Source organism: Callithrix jacchus, chromosome 2, assembly GCF_049354715.1.
Source record: "Callithrix jacchus isolate 240 chromosome 2, calJac240_pri, whole genome shotgun sequence".
NCBI lineage: Eukaryota > Metazoa > Chordata > Mammalia > Primates > Cebidae > Callithrix > Callithrix jacchus.
This window is the reverse complement of record NC_133503.1, coordinates 162,827,924-162,849,202: the sequence shown is the minus strand read 5'-3', so window position 1 is coordinate 162,849,202 and position 21,279 is coordinate 162,827,924. Positions and strand designations below refer to the sequence as shown.

At 37.3% G+C, this 21,279-nt stretch overlaps 1 protein-coding gene across 4 annotated transcripts in view; it reads left to right on the top strand.

The window, feature by feature from the left end:
• The window catches only part of GHR (growth hormone receptor), a 344,216-nt gene extending 323,700 nt beyond the window's left edge, over positions 1-20,516 (top strand). For all 4 annotated transcript variants that reach the window (XM_008992116.5, XM_035291616.3, XM_054252271.2 and 1 more), the window contains 4 exons: positions 10,184-10,349; positions 13,055-13,145; positions 17,032-17,101; positions 17,472-20,516. In XM_008992116.5, the coding sequence (XP_008990364.4) occupies positions 10,184-10,349; positions 13,055-13,145; positions 17,032-17,101; positions 17,472-18,440 (1,296 nt within the window). In that variant the 3' untranslated portion in view covers positions 18,441-20,516. The remainder of the gene's footprint in view (positions 1-10,183; positions 10,350-13,054; positions 13,146-17,031; positions 17,102-17,471) is intronic.
• Positions 20,517-21,279: the final 763 nt, after the last annotated feature.

Below are 21,279 nucleotides of genomic sequence, written 5' to 3'. Positions count from 1 at the left end.
GTGATGTGGTGCTGAGAAGAATGTATATTCTGTGGATTTGGGGTGGAGAGATCTGTAAATGTGTATCAGGTTTGCTTGTTCCAAGTCTGAGTTCAAGTCCTGGATATCCTTGTTGATTGTCTGTCTGGTTGATCTGTCTAATATTGACAGCAGAGTGTTAACGTCTCCCACTACTGTTGTGTGGGAGTCTAAGTATCTTTGTAAGTCATTCAGAACTTGCCTTATGTATCTGGGTGCTCCTGCATTGGGTCCATATATGTTTAGAATCATTAGCTTTTCTTGTTGTATCGATCCTTTTACCATTATGTAATGGCCTTCTTTGTCTCTTTTGATCTTTGTTGCTTTAAAGTCTATTTTATCAGAGATGAGAATTGCAACTCCTGCTTTTTTTTTTTTGCTCTCCATTTGCTTGGTAAATCTTCCTCCATCCCTTTATTTTGAGACTTTGTGTATCCTTGCATGCGAGATGGGTTTCCTGGATACAGCACACTGATGGGTTTTGGATTTTTATCCAATTTGCCAGTCTGTGTCTTTTGATTGGTGCATTTAGTCCATTTACATTTAGGGTTAATATTGTTATGTGTGAATTTGATATTGCCATTTTGATGCTAGCTGGCTGTTTTGCCCATTAGTTGTTGTAGATTCTTCATTATGTTGATGCTGTTTAGCATTTAGTATTTAGTGTGATTTTGGAATGGCTGGTACTGGTTGTTCCTTTCTATGTGTAGTGCATCTTTCAGGAGCTCTTGTAAAGCAGGCCTGGTGGTGACAAAATCTCTGAGTACTTGCTTGTTCACAAGGATTTTATTTTTTCTTCACTTATGAAGCTCAGTTTGGCTGGATATGAAATTCTTGGTTGAAAGTTCTCTTCTTTAAGGATGTTGAATATTGGCCCCCACTCTCTTCTGGCTTCTAGAGTTTCTGCCAAGAGATCTTCTGTGAGTCTGATGGCCTTCCCTTTGTGGGTGACCCAACCTGTCTCTCTGACTGCCCTTAGTATTTTCTCCTTTATTTCAACCCTGGTGAATCTGACGATTATGTGCCTTGGGGTTGCTCTTCTTGCGGAATATCTTTGTGGTGTTCTCTGTATTTCCTGCATTTGAGTATTGGCCTGCCTTGCTAGGTGGGGGAAATTTTCCTGGATAATATCCTGAAGAGTATTTTCCAGCTTGGATTCGTTCTCTCCGTCACATTCAGGTACACCTATCAAACGTAGGTTACATCTCTTCACATAGTCTTACATTTCTTGGAGACTTTGTTGATTCCTTTTTGCGCTTTTTTTTCTAATCTTGGTTTCTCGTTTTATTTCATTGAGTTGATCTTCGACTTCTGATATTCTTTCTTCTGCTTGGTCAATTAGGGTGTTGAAACTTGTGCATGCTTCGTGAAGTTCTCGTATTGTGTTTTTCAGCTCCTTCAATTCATTCATATTCCTCTCTAAGTTATCCATTCTTGTTATCATTTCCTCAAATCTTTTTTCAAATCTTTTTTCAAGGTTCTTAGTTTCTTTGCATTGATTTAAAACATGTTCTTTTAGCTCACAAGAGTTTCTCATTATCCACCTTCTGAAGTCTAATTTCGTCATTTCGTCACAGTCATTCTCCATCCAGCTTTGTTTTATTGCTGGTGAGGAGTTTTGGTCCTTTGTAGGAGGCGAGGTGTTCTGGTTTCAGGTGTTTTCCTCCTTTTTGCACTGGTTTCTTCCCATCTTTGTGAAATTATCCACCTGTCGTCTGCATAGTTGCTGAGTTTTCGATTGGGTCTCTGAGTGGACACCCAGATTGTTGATGATGAAGTATTTCTGTTACTTGGTTTTTCTTCTACCAGTCTAGCCCCTCCACTGTACGACTGCTGAGATCCACTCCAGGCCCTGCTTGTCTGGGGTGCACCTATAGCAGCTGCGGAACAGTGAGGGATGCTACCAGTTTCTTTTTCTGCATCTTTGTCCCAGAATGATGCCTGCCAAATGTCAGTCTTTTGGATATAGAGGGGTCAGGGAGCTGCTTGAGGAGACAGTCTGTACTTTATAGGAGCTCAAGTGCTGAGCTGTGAACTCTGTTGGTCATTCAGGGCTGTTAGGCTGCTACATTTAATTCTGCTGCAGCAGAACTCATAAAAAAAAAACCCTTTGTTCTCAGATGCTCTATCTATGGGGTTGGGGCTTTCTTTATGAGTGTCCATTGCACTGTTCATAGACTGTCAGCTAGGAGGCAGTCTAGTCACTATTTGCCTGCTGAGGTTCCACCCTGCTGGTGTGAGGTTCGCCCTGTTGCTGCAGGCTCTGCCCTGCTGCTGCGGTCTCCGCCCTGCTGCCACGGGCTACACCCTGCGGCGCAGTCTCTCTGTTGTGGCGGGTTGCCTCAGCAACGGCAGGCTGTGTCAGCAATGATAGTGTAACATCAGTAGGGGCGGATTGCCTCAGTAATGGCGGACGCCCCTCCTTCACCGAGCTGCACTATCCTGGGTTCAGCTGTGCCCGCAGTGAAACTTTCCACCCGGAGCCTTTGGAATCGCCGTTTTGTTTGTCCCACTGCACTTGCCCAAACGCCATTTCCCTGAAATTTCCTGGCCTGGCTCACTGTCCAAGTCCCGTTCAATCAGATGGATATGCCAATCTGCCCATTCCAGTCTCAGATTGCCAGTTAAACAGGGCACCTGGACCAGTGCACTTTGTGCAGAGCGCTGTGGAGCACTGCTGTGCTGTAGCACTGGCCGCCGGCTGCACCGGCCACTGGCTGCACCAGCCAAAACTGCTGCGCTGGCGTCCCACATCTGTTTTATACCTGGGAATTTCCCCGTTCTGTGTGCAACAAAGATTCGTCTGGAAATATGGCCCTGACTCACCCTCCACACGTTCACCGAGAGCTTCAATCCTGGGTTGTTCTCACTGTGCCATCTTGAGTTGGTCCCTCGATTCTTCTCTCTTTTCTATTTTATTAGTCTGGCTAGCAGTCTATCTATTTTGTTGATATTTCCAAAAACGGGCTCCTGGATTCGTTGATTGTTTGAAGGGCTTTTGGTATCTCTATCTCCTGCAGTTCTGCTCTGATCTTAGTTATTTTTTTTAATTTGTTTGATGTTACTCCTCTAGTTCTTTTAATTGTGACGATAGGGTGTCAATTTTAAATCTTTCCTTACTTCTCATGTGGGCATTTAGAGCTATAAATTTCCTTCTAGACACTGCTTTAAATGTGTCCCAGAGATTCTGGTATGTTGTGTCTTTATTTTCATTGGTTTTTGAAGAACATCTTTATTTCTTCCTTCATTTTATTGTTTATCCAGTAGTCATTCAGGAGCAGGTTGTTCAGTTTCCATGTAGTTGTGTGGTTTTAAGTGAGTTTATTGATCTTGAGTCCTAACTTGATTGCAGTGTGGTCTGAGAGACTGGTTGTTATGATTTCCATTCTTTTGCATTTGCTGAGGAGTGTTTTACTTCCAATTATGCCAATCATGTGGTCAATTTTAGAGTAAGTGTAATGTGGAGAAGAATGTATGTTCTCTAAATTTGGAGTGGAGAGTTCTGTAGATGTCTATTAGGCCTGCTTAGTCCAGATCTGAGTTCAGGTCCTGGATATCTTTGTTAATTTTCTGTCTTGTTGATCTAATATTGACAGTGGAGTATTAACATCTCACACTATTATTGTGTGTGAGTCTATGTCTCTTTGTAGGTCATTAAGAACTTGCTTTATATATCTGGGTGCTAATGTATTGGGTGTGTATATATTTAGGATTGTTAGCTCTTCTTGTTGTATTGACCCATTTACCATTATGTAATGCCCCTTCTTTGTCTCTTTTGATCTTTTTTGGTTTAAAGTCTGTTATAGCAAAGACCAGGGCTGCAACCCCTGCTTTTTCTTGCTCTCCATTTGTTTGGTAAATCTTCCTCCATCCCTTTATTTTGTGCCTATATGTGTCTTTGCATATGAGATGGGTCTCCTGATACAGCACAGCTGTGGGTCTTGACTCTTGATCTAATTTGCCAGTCTGTGTCTTTAAATTGGGGCATTTAGCCCTTTTACATTTAAGGTTAATATTGTTATGTGGGAATTTGATCCTGCCATTATTATGCCAGCTGATTGTTTTGCCTGTTAGTTGATGCAGTTTCTTTAGAGTGTCGATGGTCTTTACCATTTGGTACATTTTTGCAGTGGTTGGTACTGGTGGTTCCTTTCCATGTTTAGTACTTCCTTCAGGAGGGGGAGTTCTTTTAAGGCAAGCCTGGTCATGACAAATCTCTCTGCAATTGCTTGTCTGTAAAGGATTTTATTCCTCCTTCACTTACAAAGCTTAGTTTGGCTGGATATGAAATTCTGGGTTGTAAGTTCTTTTCATAAAGGATGTTGAATATTAGCCCCCACACTCTTCTGCCTTGTAGGATCTTCTGCCAAGAGATCCTCTGTGAGTCTGATGGGTTTCCCTTTGTGTGAACCCAACCTTTCTCTCTGGCTGCCCTTAGCATTTTTTCCTTCATTTCAACACTGGAGAATCTGATAATTATGTGTCTTGGGGTTGCTCTTCTTGTGGAATATCTTTGTGGTATTCTCTGTATTTCCTGGATTTGCATGTTGGCCTGCCTTACTAGATTAAGAAAGTTCTCCTGGATAATACCCTGAAGAGTGTTTTCCAACTAGGTTTCATTCTCCCTGTCACATTCAGGTACATCAATGAAATGTAGATTAGGTCTTTTCACATAATCCTGTATTTCTTGGAGGCTTTGTTCATGTCCTCACTCTTTTTCTCTAATCTTGTCTTCTCATTTTATTTCATTGAGTTGATCTTCAGTCACTGATATTCTTTTTTCTGCTTGATCAGTTTGGCTATTGAAACTTGTGCATGCTTCACAAAGTTCTTGTACTGTGTTTTTCAGCTCCATCAAGTCAATTATGTTCTTCTCTAAGCTGTTTATTCTAGTTAACATTTGTCTAACCTTTTTTCAAGGTTCTTAGTTTCTTTGCACTCAGTTAAAATATGCTCCTTTAGCTCATAGAAGTTTGTTATTACCCACATCCTGAAGCCTGCTTCTGTCAATTTATCAAATTCATTCTCAATCCAATTTTGTTCCATTGCTAGTGAGAAGTTGTGATCCCTTGGTGGAGAAGAGGCATTGTAGTTTTTGATGATTTCAGCCATTTTGTGCTAGTCTCTTCCCATCTTCAGGGATTTATCTACCTTTGGTCTGAAGTTGGTGACTTTAGGATGGAGTCTCTGAGTGGACATCCTTTCTGTTGATGTTGAAGTTATTTCTTTCTGTTTGTTAGTTTTACTTCTAACAGTCAGGCCCCTCTGCTGCAGGACTGCTGGAGGTCCACTCCAGATGCTGCTTGTCTGGAAATCACTCGTGGAGGCTGCAGAACAACAAGGATTGCTGCCTATTCCTTCCTCTGGTAGCTTGGTCCCAGAAGGGTACCTGCCAGTTGTCAGCCAGAGCTCTCTTGTATGAGGTGTCTCTTAGGATATATGGGAGTCAGGAGGTCACTTGAGGAGGCAGTCTGTCCCTTATTAGAGCTCAAGTGCCATACTGGGATCTCCATTGCTCCCTTCAGAGCTTCTGGGCAGGGACATTTAAGTCTACTGAAGTGGAACTCACAACTGCCCCTTTTCCCAGCTGTTCTGTCTTGCGAAGGTGGGGATTTATTTATAAGTCCCTGACAGGCTGCTGCCTTTCTTTCAGAGATGCCCTGTCCAGCGAGGAGGGAGTCTAGTCACAGTCTGCATGCAGAGGAATTGCTAAGCTGCCAAGGGCTCTGATAGGTTGCTGTGTAAACTTCCTTGTGATTTTGTTTACACAGGCAAGGTTAGAACTGCCTCAATAATGGTGGATGCCTCTTCCCACACTGAGCTCAACTATCCCAGGTCGAGCTCAAACTGCTGTGCTGGCTGTGAAAACCTCATGCCAGTGGGTCTCAGTTTGCTGGTCTTTGTGGGGGTGGGACCCACCAAGCCAGATCACTTGGCTCCCTGCCTTCAGTCTCCTCTTTTTCAGGTGAAAAGGGTGGTTCTGTCTTGCAGATGCTCCAGTTGTCTACTAAAACAGCCCCCCAGTTTTGTGCTGGAAACCCATGGCACTGGCTCAAATGGCCACACACTTTCGTGCTAGAAACCCACAGCACTGGTGTTGTTGCCACCAGCAGGAACCTCCTGGTCTGTGTGCTGTAAAGATTATGGGAAAAGCACAGTATCTGAGCTGGAGTGCCAGAATGTCTGGAAAAGTCCCCAATGGCCTCCCTTGGATAGGAGGGGGAGTTCTCTGTTCCCTTGCACTTCCTGGGTGAGGCAACACCCCACCCTACCTCAGTTTGCCCTCCTTGGGCTACACCCACTCTCCAACCAGTCCCATTGAGATGAACCTGGTACCACAGTTGGAAATGCAGAGATAACTTTCCTTATGCATCATTTTCAGTGGGAACTGTGCTCCGAACTGTTCCTATTCGGCCATCTTGGTAGAAGTCAGGTTTTGCATTTAAATGTTTAATCCATCTTCAGTTGATTTGTGTACATGCTGAAAGAAAAGGGTTCAGTTTCAATCTTCTGCATGTAACTGGCCAGTTATCCAGCACTATTTATTAAACAGTCTTTTCCTCATTTCTTGTTTTGTCAACTTTGTCAAAGATTACTTGGTTCCATCAATCTATGTGTCTTTTTTTTAAACCAGTACCATATTGTTTTGGTTCCTGTAGCTTTGTAGTATAATTTAAAGTCAAGTAATGTGATGCCTCTTATTCTTTTTAACTAGGATTACTTTGACTATTTGGCCTCTTTTTTGCGTTCATATGAATTTTACAATTGTTTTTTCTAAGTCTGTGAAAAATTACATTGATAATTTGATAAGTATTATATTGAATATGTAGATTATTTGGGGCAGTGTGGTCATCTTAACAATATTGATTCTTCTAATTTATAAGCATGGAATATTTTTCCATTTGCATTATCTGTCATTTCTTTCATCAGTGTTTTATAGTTCTACTTATAAAGCTATTTCACCTCCTTTATTAAATATATTCCTAGGTTTTTGTGTGTACATGTGGCTATAATAGGCTGTTTTAACCTGATAGCAATTTAACTTTCTTGCATAAAAAATCTCCACACTTTTACTCCACATTCACCCCCACACACAGATTCTAAATTTTCAATGTCACACTTATATCTTTTTATGTTGCATATTTCTTAACAAATTATTGTACCAGTATTATTTTTAATAACTGTATCTTTAAAACTTCATTCTAAATCAAAAGTGATTTACATATTACCATGAAAATATTAGACTACTCCAAATTTGACTATGTACTTACTTTTACCAGTGAATTTTATACTTTCATATGTTTTTATGTTACTAATTAGTCCAGTTTGCTTTCAGCTAAAGAACTCCCTTTAGCAGCTCTTGCAAGATAAGTCTATTGGTGAGGAATGGTTAATTTTAATTTAACCAAGTACAAAAAGTTCATTGGTAGAGTTTCAGATTTCATATTTCCACGAACCTTTAAGAAACTATCATTTGAGTTTTAGTGTATAGTTAAACAGAAATGTTCACAATTATGTAAAAAGTTTATTAAAATATTCCTCCTTTTCCTCACTATTTATCTGTGTGAGGCCAGGTTTTATTCATTGACTTCAACCAAAACAGCACATTGTAATAGATTTAATTCAGAAGTAGTTATAAAAATACAGCCATCTTCAAGTCAGACATTAAAGAGATTTGTGAAAATGTAAAACAGTGTCACTTTTCTCACTCTAATTTTTGTTGTTTGGAAAATCACAATAATTTTTATAAAATTGTATTATTTATTTTAACATAAAATCAATTCATTATTTTTGTTTTTAAAAATAGGATGTAAAATTTATTTATTTCAATTTCTAATACAGTAAATAGTGATAGGTATAACCCAACTAAACCAAAATCTTAGGATTCTCTAATTTTTAAGAGTGTAAAATAGTCCTAAAACAAAATAGTGAAACAACCTAGAAAAAACAAAGATATAAATCCAAATGTTAACATTCATCGATTCAGTTACCATCATTTCATCTCTAAAAGCACATGGCATATAGTTAATCTCACTGAGGCACCACTTTGAAACTCCCACCCTGCGCCAGGTACTTGTGAGCATGTAACTTTGTTAACCATTCAGAGCTGTACCCCAACATGTCTTTGTTGCCCTTTTCATGGCACCTCTGCTAAATCTCATTAGGTACTCCAAAGAAGTCGGTGAACTTTTTCTTTATACCTTTATTCATGATATTTATAAGTTTGGTAATTTGCAAAGGTCTCGGACAAAGACCAGGGACTTATCTGTAATAATTAATTTATCTCTTGAAGAAACAAATCATATAATTGGTTATGGAGCACAGGCATCATAAGCAGAAAAAAGGTTTCTAAGTAAAGGGGGAAAACCTGGTGTGTAGTGCTCATATCAGGAATTCATGTTACCATTTGGCAATATGAACTTTTAGCAATGTGCCTTTCCTGTGTGTGTGTGTGTTTGTTTGTTGAGGCAGGGTCTTGCTCTGTCCCCAGACTGGAGTGCAATGACCCAATCTCAGCTTACTACAACCTCCACCTCCAGAGTTCAAGAGATTATATGCCTAGGACTCCTGAGTAGCTGGGATTACAGGAGCACACCACCACACCCAGCTAATACAGCTAATTTTTGTATTTTTAAGTAGAGATGGGGTTTTACAATGTTGGCCAGGCTGGTCTCAAACTCCTGACCTTAATTGATCCACCAACCTCGGCCTCCCAAAGTTCGGGGATAACAGGTGTTAGCCACTGTGCCTAGTCGCTCTTTTTATTACATACATTTTGCATGACCATGTAGTTGTTTACAACTATTTATCTAGTAAACCAATAACTTACAGTTTTTTTAAAAAGACAATGGGTAGCATGGAATTATTCATGATATCTGTGCCATACCTTGAGCACCCACTGGATACTGGATATTGTGCTGGGCTTTGAAGATGAAAAATAATGAGTTCTCTTGGAAAATTTACAGTGTAACATAGAAAGCTTTGGGTAACTAAATTTGCACAGTGAAATATAATTAATAATGGAAGAAGTATATTATTTGACAGAGTACAGTGGGGAAAAGTACCAGCATAGACTTAGAATATCAGCTTTGACTTGGAGGAAAATACTAGTTGAGTCTACTTTTTTTTCTTTTTTTTGAGACGTAGTTTCGCTCTTGTTACCCAGGCTGGAGTGCAATGGCAAGATCTTGGCTCACCACAACCTCCACCTCCTGGGTTCAGGCAATTCTCCTGCCTCAGCCTCCTGAGTAGCTGGGATTACAGGCACGCACCACCATGCCCAGCTAATTTTTTGTATTTTTAGTAGAGACGGGGTTTCACCATGTTGAGCAGGATGGTCTTGATCTCTTGACCTCGTGATCCACCCACCTCGGCCTCCCAAAGTGCTGGGATTACAGGTGTGAGTCTACTTCTTTGATAGCAATATGTATTAAAAGTCTAACAGTCTCACTGTACCCTTCCCTGAGAAGGTAAAGGAATATCCTGACTTTAAGGGTTGTGAGACCTAGCTGTTTCTTAGCAAAGGACTCCAGTGACTTTTCTTTGCAGGTTTTAAATAGCAAACTATTTTGTGGTAGCTTTAAGCCTTCCAGAACAAGCAGATTAGGTATGTAGTTGCTTTTAATAAAACTATTTGAAAGTTCGCTAAAGGCAATTATGATTTTTCTAGGGCCTTTTCCAATTCTGTGATTATATGAATGACCACCCAGAATTTCCATTGAATGCTGATATACAACTTGCTATGGCTACAATTTATTTTGGTGTGGAAACATGTTTGTTTTTCCTGTTCTTATGTCTCCCTTCATACAAAAGTGTAATATCCCAGATATTTATCTGTAGTCTTCTTTATAGTTCTATCATTCAGAATAATTCTAATATGCTTTAATCTTATTAAATATCTAGAAGACTAATGCACAGTTATAGCTGCATTTCTTTAAGCAAGTCTATCATATCTTTGGGTTTATACCAAATTAAATTTGTGAACTATTATCCATTTTTTAAAATAATTATTTACATAATTATTTGCCTCAATCTTTCTTTAAATAGCAAACACTCACAATGCATTTTAAAATATTACCTACTTTATAAAAACCCATTCTGTAGTGTTTATTGCATTGAGCTGTTGACTCTTTAGCCAATATGCCTTTATATTTTGTCTTGAAAGATGGACCCTATCTTGTCAACATCAGTTCCACTGTACTCATTGAGAGTGGATAAGGAATATGAAGTACGTGTGAGATCCAAACAACGAAAATCTGAAAATTATGGAGAGTTCAGCGAGGTGCTGTATGTAAAACTTCCTCAGATGAGCCAATTTACATGTGAAGAAGGTAAAAGAAATAAAAGACTAAAATAAAAACTAACCTGGCTTTTGTCAATATAGCACTTGATTCATCCCTGCACTGGTAGTGTGTTGTTTAAAATCAAAATATATTGGCATCAGGTATCAGGGTTGAGAGACCTTGAGCTCACTATCTGTAACAAATGTTGTTCATTGCAAAAGCAGAAGGAAGATTTAGTTTCCAAATTTTTCATTCAGGAAAAGTCCTGGGACAGATGGAAGTTCAGAGACAGGAATATGGTGGCAATCTCTGGATGGTAGAATTCAGATGATTCTTTTCTTTATATATTTTTATATTTCCAGAATTTTTTATAGTAAGTTTGTTTTGAATTTACAATCAGGAAAAAGCTGTTCTAATGGTTAGGGAAGAAACTGTGTATCTACATGGATAAATAGATATGTGGCGTCTAAGAGGAAACCTAATATTGAGTCAGCATAGGTAGTCAACAGCAGGTGCATACAGTTTTAGAAAGCGGAGTGTGGATTTTACCTAGAGGAATGCCTAACAAGTAGTGTGCTAGTGATACTCAAAGGAGACATGGAACATCTGAAAACCCTGTGTAGGAGAACAATAACATTGATTAATTTTTTAAAAATGGGACCTATGAATTTAGAATAAAAGGGTTAAAACTTTTAGATACAGAAATAAATAAAACTGATTAATAATGAGCAGAAAGTATAGAGTATTATCACTCTCAAATGGGAATTGGTTCTCTTCCATCTGCATTGAAAACAGAAAGATTACAGGGCTATATGTTTGTTAACCAAACAACCACAAGCTACATAGAAAATAAATTTATATTTCTGCATTTACTGTACAGGTAGAATCTCACGATACTAAATAGCACTAGGATGAAAATTTCTATAGCACCATTTTCTCTAAACTCTAGTTAAATAACTTCTTGTTTCCAAGCTATTTAATTTAATGCAATTCTGGTCTTAAAAGTACAATTGCTATACACTCTTACGCTTAGTGTAGTGGCATTTAATTCACTTAACATATGTTTTTTAAACTAGATTTTCCTTCTGTTATTAACAAAAAAATAAGCTCTAACTTTATGTTATTTTCATGCATATGTCACTGATAGAAAATTATAGATACTACAAGACCAAAAAAAATGGTATTTTCTCCTCCACCAATTCTTTAAAATGCTTATAATATCTCCCTAGGAGATTGGAATAACTTATTAAATGAGAAAAGATAATTTCAGCATAAAGTCCTGCTTTTTAAAAGGCAATATTAAAGTAAATTCCATCTCTAATTTTGTTTTGTTTTGTTTTGTGTGTGTGTGTGTGTGTGTGTGTGTGGTTTTGTTTCGTTTTGTTTTGTTTTTGAGACGGAGTTTTCACTTTTGTTACCCAGGCTGGAGTGCAATGGCGAGATCTCGGCTCACCACAACCTCTGCCTCCTGGGTTCAGGCAATTCTCCTGCCTCAGCCTCCTGAGTAGCTGGAATTTCAGGCACGCGCCACCATGCCCAGCTAATTTTTTGTATTTTTAGTAGAGACGGGGTTTCACCATGTTGACCAGGATGGTCTCGATCTCTTGACCTCGTGATCCACCCGCCTCGGCCTCCCAAAGTGCTGGGATTACAGACTTGAGCCACCGCGCCCGCGCATCTCTAATTTTTATGAAAAAGTAGTTAACCTCTGTCTCCGTGGTAAGAATACTGGGAACCAACTGCAAAGTAGCTGGGAGGTACTCACTATTAAGGAATGAAATAGAAGTTTTACAAACAGGTTCCCCCAAGTCTGATATAAAGTATACTAAACCTGAAGATGAAAGCCTCAGTAGTGATCTTTCTGTCAATTGTATGTATATAATATACATGATATATAGTTATCATATTTTAATAATTTAATTTATTAATATAAACATGTATATTTATAGCTGTAAAATATGTTCTTTGTGTCTAAGAAGTTTCTGTCATGATTTATAAATGAAAATTCTGCCTTCATCTTTTTGATAAATCTTCAGTCTGGAGGCTAAGAAAATCACCACACTTGGAAAAAATATATAAACGGCCGGGCGCGGTGGCTCACGCCTGTAATCCCAGCACTTTGGGAGGCCGAGGTGGGTGGATCACGAGGTCAAGAGATCGAGACCATCCTGGTCAACATGGTGAAACACCGTCTCTACTAAAAATACAAAAATTAGCTGGGCATGGTGGCGCGTGCCTGTAATCCCAGCTACTCAGGAGGCTGAGGCAGGAGAATTGACTGATCCAAGGAGGCGGAGGTTGCGGTGAGCCGAGGTCTCTCCATTGCACTCCAGCCTGGATAACAAGAGCGAAACTCCGTCTCAAAAAAAAGAAAAAATATATAAACCGAGTGGACATTATTTATGTAGTGTGTTATTAAACAACACCTTTTACCAGGAGCTGAAACGTTTATGATACTCTCTAGACACATAAGCAGATTGTTTGTTTTCATAAAACACGTGTTCATTTTGAACTATATGCTGTTTCTTTCTTTTGAAGTCTATTTTTTTAATATGAAGAGATTTGAAAAGTAGAGAAGTTCTTAGAATAGAATAAAACTAAGTTTTTGCATTCTGTTTCAGTGGTTATCAAGAAAAATCACTGACTTTATTAGGAATACAAATTAGGAATTTTTTGTGAAAAGGGAAAGGGAAATGTAAACTGTGCTTCAACTATTCATAATTCTAAGAGTGAAATATTCTTGTGTGTTTCAGATTTCTACTTTCCATGGCTCTTAATTATTATCTTTGGAATATCTGGGCTAACAGTGATGCTATTTGTATTTTTATTTTCTAAACAGCAACGGTAGGTATGAAGTAGTATTCTCTGGTAGTTTTTGCCAGTTGTTTAGATTTCCATGTGTGTTTCTCTTTGTTATTTGATATTTTCTATTGAAAATTATGAGTGGAAATTTTAATTAACCTAGGAAACTTTTATCTCTAGTTATATATTTACCATTTATTATGAAACTCAATTTGTTGTATTTATCATAGACAACTTGGAGGTTTAGATTCTATCTGGAGACTTGTATACAACATTAAGATGCTTAGGCTACTGACTATACATACTTGGTGATGTGTACCTCTTTATCTAATAGCTATCTGTTCCCTCAAGTCCTCAACAAGTTGACTCATTCATTCTAGGACTTCAGAGTATTACTGAGCCTTTGGCTGAGTCTGATGCAGTTCTTACATACAGTCATTTTTTTTTTTTCCCTTGAGATGGAGTCTCACTCTGTTGTGAATTTATTTTAAAAGGTTTTTATTTGTTTTGTGACATAGTATAGCATTTGTAAACTTCAAAATAGAATTTTATTAGGAAGAAGAATTCTTGGTATGCTAGAGTGTAAAAGTCTAACTGATTGCAGAAAGGGTTATTTTCAGTAGAGTTTCATGTCCAATTTTATAATATAAACTAATGGGAAAGTAAAATTTATTCTGCATAATTCCATTTTGCATCTAATTTTCTGGCAACATTTCTATTTTACAAAAAAGCAGCTATCATAAATCACAACACAATTTTCTATTGTTTCAGGAAAATAAATGTATTTTAAGAATTTTAAGTAATTTGTATATTTAAGTAATGCCAACAACAAAAGAGCAAAATTATTCTGCTGATTAATTTGAGTTCATTAATCTGTATATTTGGTGGGATAATTTATATGTAACTTCCGTAGATAAACTCAGGAGGTACATAACGTAATTAGCTCTTTATATTAGCTGTGAATTTCTAGCCATTGTGAAGGCCAAGTTAATTTGTTATGTTGTTTAGTTATATTAGCTAACAATATTAGGAAAAAAATCATCATCTCAAAAACTAGGATTTCCAAGAAAACATATTACTTCTAATAGAGTGATTTTTATAAATAATGAAATTCTTAACTTTAATGTTTAGTCAAAAATCACCAAATTCAAAAATTGATTTGAAAGCTCTATTGTTCTCTCGAATTTCCTGCACTAAACTGAATCTCTGTTAAGAAGGCATTAACTTTTTTCTTTCATTTTCCCATAAAAACCCTTATCATTGTCTAAATTTGCATGTTCTACTGAAAGTAGGAAATAATAGCAAATATTTGTCAGCAAGTATGGACAGAACATGTAGTTCCAGCAATTAAAATGGTACTGCCAAGAAGCAATCTTATCTAGAACTCTAGGGCTAGAAAGTGGCTTCAGGTCCTACCTGCCATTGAAATCTTACGAGTCCACAATTCATTATCCAAGCCACTTCACCCAGCTTTAATCCAGTTAATTAAGAGTCAACTCTAGCAAAAATTATAATTTTCTGTGTATTTGATACAAAATCACAAACATAGTTTTAAGACAGGTTATTATTATACTGATTCCTACCATGCAACCCACCCAGCCTTTGAGCTGCTACCAGTTGAGGAAAGAAATAACTGAATCAGCCTAAAACAGAACTTCCAAGCCAAAAACCAAACTCAGCCTACAGATTCATATTTTGTTATTTTATTTTAATTAGTTTTTATTTTAGAGTGAAGATTTTCCTACAAAGTGTTTGTAAAATAGAGAATTTTCACACAAAATCCAGACTTGAGAATTATCTTTTAAAAAATGAAAGACGTAGTGAAACTGGACAAGGCAGCATATACTGCAGCGGACAACCAGCTGTCCTATTTGGGACACTGTGACATAAGCTCACTACAACCCCTAGAAAAGCAATAACACATATCTGAATGCATCATCCTATTCAAAAAGGAGAAGCACAGAGTCAAACATCAGCCATTTGGAAAGCTTTGCTTCCTGTAATTAGAGTTATGTTCAATCTGTTTATGTTCTTGAGAATTTGAAACATAGATTTAGAGATGGAGAATAAAAAAGAAAAAAAAAAAAGCAGCACAATGCAAAGAACCTGGATTTTGGAGTCAGGTTCTCTGGGTTTGAGCCCCGACTATGCAGACTATGAGTGCATGATTGGAACATGTTCCTTGATTTTCTAAGTTTTTGCACAGATGTATCATCTTCCTCCCTGGGAGTCATAAGAATTAAGTGAAATGTTTAGTGCAGGGGTCACAAAGTTGTTTTATAGAGTCAGAGTACATTTGCAGGCTTTTCAAGTCATGCAATCTCTGTCACAACTACTCAACTCTGCCACTGTGGCATGAAAGTGGTCATAGACAATATGTAAATGAATGAACATGCTTGGGTTCTCATAAAACTTTATCTACACAGATAGGTGATAGTCCAGATTGGCCCACAGGCCTTAATTTAGTGACCCATAGTTTAGTGCAAAGTATTTCCCACAGTGTCTGATTTATCAGGAGCACTAAAAAATGATGGTAGTTATTATAAATAATTTGTATTGCTTATTTCTGTATCCATAATTCATCAGTAACAATTTGCTTTAACACTTGCCCCACTGAGTAGCAGAGGCTGCTTAATGCAATTTATAAAATGGAATTTTGCTTATTCCTTGGATTAGATAAAATGGCAAGTGGAAATATTCACAGAATGTATGCCTTATGCAATGGACTAGACGGACCATTCACACTGAGTGGACTAGCAACTGATATCCTAAATTCAGGTTACCATCTCTCTCATCTCTGAATACTCAGGAGTTTTTTTAAAAAGTAAATGAATAACTTGGAATAGATAATCTCTGAGCCTTTTTCCAGTGCTACAATTTGATTTAAAAAAAATAAACTCCAGGCCAGATACAGTGGCTTATAGCATATAAATTCAGCACATTGGGAGGATGGGGCGGGAGGATTGCCCTGAGGTCAGGAGTTCCAGACAGCTTGGGCAATAACTTGAGCAAGACTCCATTACAAAAAGTAGAACAATAAAAATTAGCACACCCTGTAGTCCTAGCTACTTAGGACGCTGACATAGGAAGATCACTTGGCCCAGGAGTTTGAAGCTGCAGTGAATTTTGATTGTACCACTGGACTCCAGCCTGGGCAATAAAGTAAGACCCTGTTTCCAAAAGTCAAAAAACAATTAAAAACACAGTAAACTCCAGTTACACTATTAATTGTTCAAAATAGATAAATGATTTATTCAGTTTCATGACCAAAAAATAAAGATTTGGAACAAAAAATGTAAATGTATCCTAGGATTGTATATATAAACCCATACTGATTAGTTAGAGATAGTTCAAATTTAGTCTGTTCAACCTGAAATGAATTCTGCTGTAACACACCCTGGTTAATAAGATCATCTTAGATAATTTTATAATTAATATGAACTATATGGCTGACCTACCCAAGTCTACCCTTTTTTAAGGGTGCAAAAATCTTGGCTCCAAGAATCTTTTTTCTTCTTTTTTTTTCTGTACAAATTACTGATGAGATGTACACTAGAATTGCCCTCCTTATAGCTGACATGGAAATCAGCTTCAGATGAAATTAAATTTCTTACTTTCAAATACTAGCTCTGACTGTCAATAAAAAGCATTAAGAACAAAAAGATTGTGGGAAAACCACATTTTCTTTTAATATATGTCAGATGAGGGCTTTTGGGTTTTTTTAATTGTTGCTATTTTCCTTCTTTCTATAGTTTTCTTCTTAATTTACTGTCTATTATTTCCTTCTGTTTCTCATACTCCAATTATATAAAGTACAAGAATACTTGGAATACATAATAGTATTGCCAATATTTTATTTCTGTCTTTTGCTATAAGTGAGAATATGTAGCTTTAAGATGTCAAAACCAAAATTTTATTTGTTTTCAAGGATTAAAATGCTGATTCTGCCCCCAGTTCCAGTTCCAAAGATTAAAGGAATTGATCCAGATCTGCTCAAGGTAATTAATAATTTTATCTAAATTGTAGATAGTATTGATTAACACCTGGAGAATGGTGTTACATGTTGAAGGCTTTCTGTATCATATATATGTCATATCATATATATATATCACATATATACATATCACATATATATATATCACATTCAATTTTCTTGTATCTCATCTGGAGAAAATTTTTTTAAATATTATATCTCATAAATATCAGAAAATGTCATATGTATTTAAATTTTATATAATAATTTATGTTTTGTTTATATGTTTTTGTTACTGCTGTTTTTATTGTAACCATATCTCTGAACATTACTTGCTATCATTTAATTATTATGAGTTTCTTTTCATTGATATTTATTTTCTTTCTATTTTCTAGGAAGGAAAATTAGAGGAGGTGAACACAATCTTAGCCATTCATGATAGCTGCAAACCTGAATTCCACAGTGATGACTCTTGGGTTGAATTTATTGAGCTAGATATTGAGGACCCAGATGAAAAGACTGAGGGATCAGACACAGACAGACTTCTAAGCAGTGACCATGAGAAATCACATAGTAACCTAGGGGTGAAGGATGGCGACTCTGGACGTACCAGCTGTTATGAACCTGACATGCTGGAGACTGATTTCAATGCCAGTGACATACATGATGGTACCTCACAGGTTGTTCAGCCACAGAGGTTAAAAGGGGAAGCAGATCTCTTGTGCCTTGACCAGAAGAATCAAAATAACTCACCTTATCATGACGCTTGCCCTGCTATTCATCAGCCCAGTGTTATCCAAGCAGAGAAAAACAAACCGCAACCACTTCTTACTGATGGAGCTGAGTCAGCTCATCAAGCTGCCCATATTCAGCTAAGCAATCCAAGTTCACTGGCAAACATTGACTTTTATGCCCAGGTGAGCGACATTACACCAGCAGGGAGTGTGGTCCTTTCACCAGGCCAAAAGAACAAGGCAGGGGTGTCCCAGTGTGACATGCATCCAGAAGTCTCGCTCTGCCAAGCAAACTTCATTATGGACAATGCCTACTTCTGTGAGGCAGATGCCAAAAAATGCATCCCTGTGGCTCCTCATATCAAGGTTGAATCACACACAGAGCCAAGCTTTAACCAAGAGGACATTTATATCACCACAGAGAGCCTTACCACTACTTCTGGGAGGCCTGGGACAGCAGAACATGTTCCAGGTTCTGAGATGCCTGTCCCAGATTATACCTCCATTCATATAGTTCAGTCCCCGCAGGGCCTCATACTCAATGCGACTGCCTTGCCCTTGCCCGACAAAGAGTTTCTCTCATCGTGTGGCTATGTGAGCACAGACCAACTGAACAAAATCATGCCTTAAGACTTTCTTTGATTTCTTAAGAGCTACGTATTTAATGGCAAAGAATTGGCTGGGGCATGAACACTTAAACCAAAACAATGTTTAAACCTTTTTGTGGGGATGACAGGGTGGGGTGTGGATTCTAAATGCCTTTTCCCAAAATGTTGAAATATGATTAAAAAAAATAAGAGGAATGCTTAATCAGATAGATATTCCTATTGTACATTGTAAATATTTTAAAGAATTGTGTCAGACTGTTTAGTAGCAGTGATTGATTATCTTATTATTGTGGTGTTAATTTTGTGATACCAAGCATTGAATGGCTATGGTTTTAATGTATAGTAAATCATACTTTTTGAAAAAGTGAAAAAGTCAGGTGGCTTTCACAGTTCAGGAAAACTGAATGCAAACCATAGAACAGGCTAATTCTTTTCGTTGTTTTTTAAAGAAAACGCTTTTTTATTTAAAAATTAAATTAAAACTATAAGTGAGAAATTAAAACTATAAGCAAGAAGGCAAAAATAGTTTGGATATGTAAAACATTTATTTTGACATAAAATTGATAAGGTATTTTTAATAATTTAGACTTCGAGCATGGCTATTTTATATTAAGCTACACACTGTGAACTGCAGTTGGTGTGACCCCTCTAAGGAGTATAGTAACTACAGTCCAAAGCTGGTTTAATGCTTCGGCCAGTGCACCTAAAGAAAAAAAACTAGTTTTTTACAAAGCCCTTTTATACCTCCCCAGACTCCTTACACAATTCTAAAATGATTGTAAAATTTTGCATTATTAGAACATAATTATTTTATCTGAATTTTTAAACAAATATTTGTTAATTTGGAAAACTTTAAAGTGTTTGCACAGATCAACTTACTGTGCACCAAAAGAAGTAAAAGCAAAAAAAGAAAACTTTTCTTCACCAAATCTTGGTTCATGCCAAAAAAAATACATCCTAAGAGAAGTAGAAATCATAGTTGGTTCATACTTAACAAGGTGCTTAAGTGCTGTGGTTGCACATGGAATGAGTTTTTTAGTGTGTGCAGATGGTGAGAGATAAGATCTATATCCTCTGCAGCAGAATCTGTTCACACCCAAAATTAGTTTTGTTACATAATTATCTAGGAAGGGAATAAGGTACAAGAAGCATTTTGTAAATTGAAGCAGATTAGTTTGGGTAATGAAACAAAGAGTTCAAGAACTAGGTTTTTGTTTCATGGCCCATAACCAGACACATACTCATTTTTCATGGTAATGAACAGATCATAGACAGAAGAAACAAGGTTTTCAGTTCCCACAGATAACTCAAAATTATTTAAACCAGTAAAAGAAACTCTCTTTCTCACTAGACCTTTTATAGCATGTATTTAAAATAGCAAAAGAATAAGTTTTATCATTTTTTACTTCCTCTTTGAGTGGATTGGCCTCAAAGCAGGCATTCAAAAGAAAAAGAAGGGGCCTGAGTAATTTACAAATTATTTTGCAATCCCTTCATATCCTAACATCATTCTTAAGAGCATTGGGATAGCTCCTGAAAAGGTTTATGAAAAAGAAGAATCTCATCTCAGTGAAGAATACTTCTCATTTTTAAAAAAGCTTAAAAACTTTGAAGTTAGCTTTAATTTAAATAGTATTTCCCGTTTATCTCAGACCTTTTTTAGGAAGCAAGCTTAATGCTGATAATTTTAAATTCCCTCTTTCCTGCAGGAAGGACTATGAAAAGGTAGAACTGAGTGTTTAAATTACAACATGTTATCTGTAATAGTTTAATAGATTTTCTGCTACTTTGCTGCTATGGTTTTCTCCAAGAGCTCCATAATTTAGTTTCATATAAAGTATCATCAGTGTAGAACCTAATTCAATTCAAAGTTGTGTGTTTGGGAGACTATCTTACTATTTCACAACAGGCTGACAACATTTCTGTAGCCAAAAATAGCTAAATACCTCAATCGGTCTCAGAATGTCATTTTGGTACTTCGGTGGCCACACAAGCCATTATTCACTAGTATGACTAGTTGTGTCTGGCAGTTTATATTTAGCACTCTTTATGTCTGTGGATTTTTTCCTTCAAAGTTTAATAAATGTATTTTCTTGGATTCCTGATAGTGTGCTTCTGTTATCAAACACCAACATAAAGATTATGTAAACCAGACTGCATATTTTGAATTATCAATGTAAGGAGAACTTAGCACCATTGGATCAAATACATCAGCATTGGTTATGGAGATTTTTATGTGCTGGGATGTAGAGAGGGAGACGTACCTCCCTACCCCTCTTTTTTTGAGGAGACAAAGCCCAACTCAGAAATATCCTGCTGGCTTGGCCCTCCCCTTAGGCTGTGATTCCCCATGCGCAAAGGTTCATAGAGCCATGTGTCTGCTGCATCATAGAAAATCAATGACATAGGTGTGAGATGAGGGAGAGTGATATGTGAGCATTATCTTTACATTTTCAGCTTGAGCATGTTGTCTGGAAAGAAGGAAAGCAACTCATCTTCTGCCATTCACCCATTGACCTTAGTCAGTTTATTGGACTAGCTGCTTGTTATCATGGGAATCAGCTAATAGGTCAGACTTCAGAGGAATGCCAATTAGGTGGGTTGTGTAGGAGCTTGAGAGAGCCATAAGCATAGATTCCTACAGCAGGAGGAAGGCTGCAGGTGAGGTAGCTACTGAACCCTAGGCTTCTTAGCAGGTGCTAGATTCTGAGTTGTAGGAATCAAGTGATGACATTGATAAACCTACTAAATAACGATGTATTGCTTCAGCAATTCAAATGCAACGTGCCACCACTTTTTATAATACTCAAGGGTGACATTAAAAAAAAAAAATGTCTTCACCTGCTGCCTTCTGCCCTGTG